Raw genomic sequence first — 8,192 nt, 5'->3', positions numbered from 1 at the left:
AAGGAGTGTTAAACTAACATAAGCGTGCTGTTAAAAAATTATATAATATTTCCATATCAAAATTATTATTTTCCATTGAATTAATGATATATTCAACAAATGCTAATGTTTAATCAGTAAGAAAAGCAATCCGACCAAGTTTATAAAACTAACATAAGTTCCTGAATCTAGCAAAATCAAACAGAGACACACAAGCACATTTTTTAGTTGAAAATAAAAAAGCCTTTCAAGCTCACCAAAAAATTGTGGGATGTACACATGATTCAAAGTAAAGTGCCTAAAGATGGATTGGAAGCTATTCCAAACAATGCAAGAAAAATAAGAAATCCAGTATATCAGCAAGGCATGAAGAAACCGATTTTCTGTCCCTTCTGATGTTTGTCAATTTCAAGATCTTTTCACAAACTTTGTATAGGCATACCATCTGAGACTACTATCATCGCCCAAAATTATAAATTTCATTATATACATAAACTCACTAAATGCAGCTCCAAGTCGTATTTCACAAAATGAATGCAATCCAATATGAAACCGACATCAAATTGTTAAACACTCAAGGTCAGCGATTTGTCAGGTGCCCATTCTTGTCAAGTGATAGTATACTTGCATCGCCCCTTTTATCAAACTTCTCAGAGTAATGCCCATTGGAAACTATAGCTGGCAAGCTATATTTCACAGACACGGAAACGACATTAAAATATAATTTTACACAGAAAAAATGGTACAAGGAAACGGGCACGCAAAAACATCCATTGCTAGAAGTTTCCGTGCATCATAGCTGGCAAGCAATCAATTAGCATTTGTTGCAGACAAAAGAAAAATTGCTTGAGGATAAGGATGCTCTTCACATCTCAATCATGCCTCTCTCCTGGAAAGAACAAATAGAGAGCCAGCGTCATACAAGCAATCCAACTCAAGAACCTTTCAAAATTATCTCATCCTTACAAATATTCTGAGAACAATGTAATCATACATTCTAAACCAACGTTGATTAGAAACTTACAAGTCCCTTGCTGAAATAGGAATCAAAAGTTCCATGTAGTTTAAACTAATGATAAGTATTAAGGTACCATTTCTACTCAACATAGCACCTTAACCAGAAACTAGTTTTGATCAGCTACATAAAACCTTTTTTTTACAAGGGGAAAATAATTTTTCACTTTATCCATGAAAAATTCAAAGAAAAAATTGTATGAATTTCATAATCAAACAAAAACAAACATGTACTTAGGTTTCAATTAAATTAGGCAAAACAAATGGCCACTTCTCTAGACGTGAAAAGGAAATGCAGAAAACTAAACTCAATAGTTAAAGATGCTTCCAATTTTCAATTCAATTTCGAATTACTCTGGTTTCTATTATACCTTGGCGCATGATGTTTGCAGATGCCATCATTTTAATTGACAGAGAGCACAAGCTGCGGTCAACAAAAGTTAGAACTTCAGAGTTCAGAGCACTTTGGGAAAAATTTAAAAAAGAGAGAGAGAGAGAGAGAGAGAGAGGAATATGCATTGCAAATTTAGTAACAAGAGGGGTACGAGTCAATCTGAAGTTGCCCAGACAGAGTGTAGTGCCTCAAAGATATATTTTATATATCTAGGTTCTACTGTTCAAAGAAATGGAGGAAGCAAGATGGGTGTTGACCATCGGATTAAAGTGGATTGAATGAAGTGCAGTATTGTTACTGGAGTGTCATGTAACTGCAAAATATCAACATGTATTAAGGGTAAGTCTTACAGAACTGTGATTCAGTCGGGGTTAATGTATGACTGAGTGTTGGATAGTAAAGAAACAACATACACAAAAGATGATTGCTGTAGAAGCAACGATGTTATGATAGAAGTGTGATCATATGAGAGGTTGGACCAAATTCCAGATTAGTATATTCATGGGAAGTGATAATGGCATCTATTATACCAAATTTGAAAATAAAGTTAGGGGACTAGAAAAACTAATTCTCGAAAAGTATATTTTAAATTGGATAAACAGAAAAACCATAAAATAAAATCCTTTTCGTATTGATAAATACATCCTTAACTATTCCTTATTTTCCTGAAAAATGTTTCCAGTAACTGGGGAAAAAAAAAATTGTATGCAAGCACATCCAGAACTTTTCAAGAGTAATGGCAAATTGAGTATCAAACACATCTTTCTTTATGCCATTCAACTCTAGTTAAGTCCAAGAAAACATTATATTGGCGTGCTGCAATGATGCATCATTGGTATCATGTCCATTAAGGGGTCATAAATTTGCAAGTTTTTCAGGAAAAAGTAGAGAAAATTAAAACAGAGGCATTATATTTTAATATCAGTAAATGTACATGATGTCAAAGAAGGTAGGGATGGGAACTCAGATAACATGTTATCAATGATAAGCACGTACATAACTTATACATTCAGGTGCCATTGAGTTATCCCTTATTATGACAATGCGGGTATCTCATTTCTTACTATGAAAATATAATTATGCCTGAAAGTGATATCACGAAACACAACTCTCACAATTCTTCACAGAAGCAGGATGCAAATATTAAAGGGTTTGGAGGAGAGCTACAATATTCATCTCAACATACATAACCAATGTACAGTGCATTAAATTTGACGAATGAAACTAGAGAAAAAGTAATTTTAGTGGTCAGTCATCAGTTATTCTTCCCTAAAAAAATAGGATAGTTAAAGGAGGAGAAAGAAAGCAAAAGAGAAGGCATCCAAGGTATTCCACAAATAAAGAGACTTTACCAGCCAAGGAACCAAATTCTGCTGAAGCTTTAAAAGCTTCTTAATGTGTAACTGCATTTCTGCATACTAGTCATTCCCCAGGAAAGGCTAGAAATCCATTGAAATCAGTTCATCAACTCCACATTGTCTAATGCTAATAACCATTGATTCATTAAATGAGGGATAAATGTCACAACATTGTCGACGGAGAACCTTCATCTGAAACAAAGGTGAAATGACGTTGAAAAGGTGACAGAGAGAAATATCTAAAAGATCAAACTCAAGATGAGAAACTAGCAAATTTTTATTTGAAGTCAGGATTGCCAAGCCAATTAAGTTAATACCTGTTCAATATCAGGTTCTAGCATGTGGGAAAACACTTTGACACGTTTCAGATTCTTAATGGCTTCAGCTCTAGAGCAATCCCCAGAACCGTGTCTGGTGTAAGTGCTCCAAACACCAGCATCACCAGATGTAACACTTTCCATAAAGAAGACAAGAGGTCTTTTACACTGATCCCTAGGATATTCTCTCATATTAAACATGTAAAGACTATTGTCAGAATTTGCTGCTCTCCTCCATGGTCTAAAGGTCCTCTGAAGAGAAAGAAGATCTGGAAGAAGTTCATTTCCTTCAAACACCTGAATAGAATAGCCCCATGCAACTGAAACAGTCAATCTACTCGTAGAGTCATAGCAAACTGTTTGCTGTAAAATCCTGGTAGGATCAACATTAGCAGCTTCAAAAAGGTGTTCTGCAGCTAGAGCCTTGCTCATACTAGGGAAGAGCGGGTCTACAGCATCTAAATGATGAAGGGATACCAAAGGTGACAATGGATGGGCAGAAAGCATGCCAAACAAATTCCCCCGCATATCCACCTGGTAGACATCAATTAAATTTAAAAATCCCCTTCACAGTCACAATTCCATCTCCCAAAATCCAAGAAACCTATAGTGTATATGACAAGAAAACAAACTCAACTTCATAAACCAGGAACAAAGACAAGGCTAAAATGAAAGCATCATCTTATAATAATGTTAACCATGTCATTTAGCTCAATAAAAATGTGAAGAAGATCAGCTATTCAAGCTCACAACCTCAAATCCTAAAATCAAATCTGTAGGACAATACTACTAGTAAATCATTTGCAAAAAAGTGAGCTAGCACATTCAAAAAAAAAAAAAGTAGTTGCTAACAAAGCAGTAACACTTCACCTCCATGTTTCTCCTTCCTAAAATTTCACTTTGCCAGAATCAGACTTGAAAAAATCTAACCCTCTTAAATTTATTGAACCGAAAATCAGGAACAAAATAGAGAGAAATTGATTTAGTCAGACAACTGGTTTTGTATCATCAAACATTGATTACCAACTCAACCAAATATTTCCTTAAGTATCCATCAAAGGATTCAATTCAACATATAGCAAAGAAGCATAATCAAATAGATGAAAGACCAAACCGTACCTGATGGAATCCAGGTTCATGAGTCAACCCAACACCCAACTCTGCCAAGCAAGAGAAAATCCTAGCATCACTGCCGTACAAATGGGCATAACGTACCAAACACGAATCCATAACCCTAGCCAAAACCCTACCCAGTGAATAACTTATTGCAAAACCTCCGCCACCAAAAGCCATATCGAATGAGTACCTCACATTCTGCACATAACTCTCTGAATTGCTCCCTATATAATACCACTGATCATGGTCATACTTGGACAGAGTTTTTACCAGATTTTCCACGAGAAAAACCGTGTCATCGTCTCCAAACACAAACCACCGCACATCCGGTTGATCGAGGTCAACCGCCTCTTTCACCAAACGAGCAACCCGAATCGCCGACCTCAAGCCACCCTTGTAGCTGTAGGGGAAGCGAGAAGTGTCTTTGGACAGGATCACTGGAGGAAGAGTGGGATCATTGGAGATGGATGAGTTCACGTCAAGGAATGCAAATGCCCGAGTAGAGCTGCGGTTGTACCAGAGGCGAAGGTAGGACGCGCGGCGAGGGAAAGAGGAAGCGGAGGAGGCAATGGAGAAGAGAAGATGGCGGCGGCTGATCTGACCATGGGTTGAACCTGTAAAGGCGGCGCGTGAATCTGAAGCTGGTGGCGGTGGAGCGCGAAAGAGAAGGTGAAGGATTAAGAGGAGGGAGATTGCTAAGAGAACATCTTTGAACCGCGAAGGGCGGAGTGTTAGGGATTTGGTGGTGGTTGCGGTCGTTGTCGTGGTGGTGGGTGGCATTTTAGGAGAGAGAGAAGTTGAGATGACGGGGCTCTTGGGAACGCGACTGTAAAGTAAGGATAATGGTTTATTTTTCCTGTGTGCGAACATCTTATTTACAGCTCAAAGGGTGACGCTTCTGGGTAGACGAATCAGTGCAACTTGCAAGTGGAAAATCGCCAGAGAAATGTTTTTCTTTCAAAGAAGTTTATCTTCAGTTCTAAAATTTTTTATTTAATGCAAGAAAAGATTTTCTTTTGTTTTAAAGGAGCTTGTAGGTCGTATATGTACAACGTACTAAGGAGATTCTAGGTTTAATCGGGGAGGAAATCAAGGGTAGACGAAAATGTCAAAATGATGATTGTATTGCAAGAGTTAGTTTGAGTTTATAAATGCATGGCGTAGGATGGGGATTTTAAGGAGACAAAACCATATTTAATTCTTGAATTTATTGATTTATCCAACTTTGTCATGAAATTAATAGATGTCCATATAAATGGTAGAAGTCTATTTCCATAAATTATACATCGTGTTCTATTTAGAGTAAACATAAAATGTATAGGTATTAAGTGGTAGTTAAATTGAATATTCTTTTCATTTTTTACTTAATAAGTTAGTATAACCTAATTTGCATTGATTGCTCTATTAAGTGTGATGGAGCCAACTCACAGAAAGAGAGTTGCAAAAGTACATTTATTTAATAATTAATGACCAAAATTGAGGGAATATTTAAGGATATGTTAATTGTTTCAAGAACTCAAAATTTTCAAATTTGATTTTGTCACGACCCGTTTTCATGGGCAGTACCGGCATTAGGGTCCAGGTAAGCTTAAGGCTCTGAGGCATGTAATAAGCCCAAACTACAAAATTCAACTGTATCAATATGAATTTCAAATTATCAGCCCATATTACCATACATAATAAATTTCATAATTATATTATACTTCGGCCTGAATCTAGCAACTTAAACGTTTTATAACTCAGGCCAATCATAATACGAATCATTCAGAATATGGGCTAACTGGTTCATGTATTCTCATAAATAAATACCTAGATATTCATCTATGCTTATCGGATACAATCTTACAACTGTGGAGTTCAATATCAAACAGTAATAAATAAGTTCTTGTACATAATGCTCACAATTTAAATAATTACTGGAATTAGGAAATTACTTTTCTAGCTCTGCGGTGAAGGAAACAGAGCTTTAGTCGGAACAAAGAAAAATCTACTTCTTGGAAAAGTTAAATAAAGAAATGAGTTTTATAATGAATAATAAATATTGCATAACACAAGCATTCACACGAAATGCTTTCTAAAATACTAGAATGAATACATAACCAGTCAAGCATATGGCACAACATTGACACTCACAAGTAATTACACTTTCAAATAATCAAACAAGTGAAAATTGGTTAGTGGCGTCACCAAAACCCCCGATGAGTCATCCTCACACATGGCCCATCCTCTCATGACGTGTGCACTAGGGAGCTGATCCCCATACATGGCCGATCGATCTAATCCTCAGTTGACCAGCACTTTCCTTTCTTTTATACCCTCTTTTCTTTTCCATACCAACAGGAGGCCACCCTGTAGTTTCCATATAATTCATATCATCAGATGCATATGGGGGCGCCGATCTCTCCACACTTGGGATCTCCCCATCCGACGGTATCGAAGACTGCCCTCACAAACCCATGGTGACCCACTTCATCCCAATTCCACACAAACAAGGCATAGTAATACCACAGCACAAATAATTAAACATTGCATTTAAAATGCAGCACATTATATGAATAAAGATCATGCAAATATACAAATATACACATAAATACGAATAAGTAGAAAAGCAATAAGCGTCTATGTAACAAATTAAATAAGTAATAAATGAAGCAAATAGTAATGCATTATCTATTATTATCACAGTAATAGAGGAGAAAGGAAGCTCTAGTTTAGATTAGACAGAAGACTTTATTTAAATAGAGAATTCGAAGATTTTATTTCCTAATAATCTTATCAGCAACTATTGGCTATAACTAATCTAAATTCTATCGAAATTTCGGCAGCGCCTCCTTTAAAATTTGTACTATCCACCTGATAAAAATAATGTCAAATACTCGCTATATAATTAGTCAACCCACATAGCCCAATCCGCCGGGCAATCAACCAAGTCAAGTACCCAAGGCGTGGAGCCCGGATCGTGACAACCTGCAGTACCTCAGAACCACTTTTTACGCTTGTTGCCTCTCGACAACTTCAACCCATACAACGAGTAGGCCAAAGGCACATACACTCAGGGGCCTCAGCCCTATAAATGATGGGGTATCCTGGGGGCAAGAGCCTGTGTTTCGTCACAGTGTCTCACAGTGAGAACCCCCCATGGAACGGGACACCTGTCTTTGCCATCCTGCGGCAGAGGCGACAGGGGTTACTCCCTAGTGGCTCTGATACCAACAAATCCACAGTAATCCGGCTCCCTATTACGGGGGTGCCCATACACCAGGATCGTGACAACCTGCAGTACCTCAGAACCACTTTTTACGGCTTATTCGATGATTTGTTGCCTCGCGACAATGCCAACCTACCCCATTAAAGGGCTGACCGGCTGCACTAAGTGACGTCCCGCACTCGAAGTCGGGCCCTAGGCCACAGAGCCGCTTTGGTCGCATAGGATAACCTGGGGGCAAGAGCCAGTGCTTCGTCACAGTGTCACACCGTGAGAACCCCCCATGGAACGGGCCCGAAATTGCCCTAGTGGCTCTGATACCAATTTAAACGCGGAAGTCTTTACAAAATATAACTATGAAGAAAACTAAGATTATTTTAAGTATGATACGTGGCGTTGTTATACCAAGAAGATGTCTAAATGAATAGACCTTTGGACCAGTAGCCCGCACTTCTGGGTTTCCAGCCTATATACCAATACTTAAACAAGTACTGTTTAGATTCGTTTTAAGAAATAGTTACTGTTTATCGTTTTAGTATAAACAAACAAGTACTGTTTAAATTAAACAAACAATACAAATTTCTGATGTGGAAGATCAGTCGAAGCTGCATCCACAGAGCATACTTATACAACAAACCAATCACAGTTTAATATCAACTCAACCAATTTTAATTAATTTTATTTTAAGGTTGAGGGTTCCTGCAACCTTAGCCTGGGATCCCCAGAACTAAGTCAGAATGTGGAGGGAGAAGAGAAAGATGCCTTCAACAGGGCATTTAAGAAGTAGCAGTTTACAAACAAAATATAAA

General features: G+C 37.5%; 1 protein-coding gene across 4 annotated transcripts; it reads right to left on the bottom strand.

Moving 5' to 3' along the window:
- Positions 1-308: 308 nt before the first annotated feature.
- On the bottom strand, positions 309-5,293 carry LOC105645397 (glycosyltransferase (DUF604)). 4 transcript variants are annotated; one of them, XM_012230997.4, is made up of 6 exons: positions 4,182-5,293; positions 3,063-3,596; positions 2,740-2,937; positions 1,539-1,700; positions 1,365-1,417; positions 309-868 (listed from the first exon to the last, which is right to left on the bottom strand). In XM_012230997.4, exons 1-3 carry the CDS (start codon positions 5,046-5,048, stop codon positions 2,827-2,829), a joined length of 1,512 nt encoding a protein of 503 aa, XP_012086387.1. In that variant the 5' UTR covers positions 5,049-5,293; the 3' UTR covers positions 309-868; positions 1,365-1,417; positions 1,539-1,700; positions 2,740-2,826. The 4 variants fall into 4 exon arrangements, with proteins under 4 accessions (XP_012086387.1, XP_012086386.1, XP_012086388.1 ...); XM_012230996.4 differs by having other exon boundaries at positions 1,365-1,700; XM_012230998.4 differs by lacking the exon at positions 1,539-1,700.
- Positions 5,294-8,192: the final 2,899 nt, after the last annotated feature.

Source organism: Jatropha curcas, chromosome 3, assembly GCF_041381405.1.
Source record: "Jatropha curcas cultivar XTBG-Jc1 chromosome 3, XTBG_Jcur_1.0, whole genome shotgun sequence".
Lineage (NCBI taxonomy): Eukaryota > Viridiplantae > Streptophyta > Magnoliopsida > Malpighiales > Euphorbiaceae > Jatropha > Jatropha curcas.
Note: the sequence above shows the minus strand (reverse complement) of the source record. Positions and strands in the feature narration are given on the sequence as shown.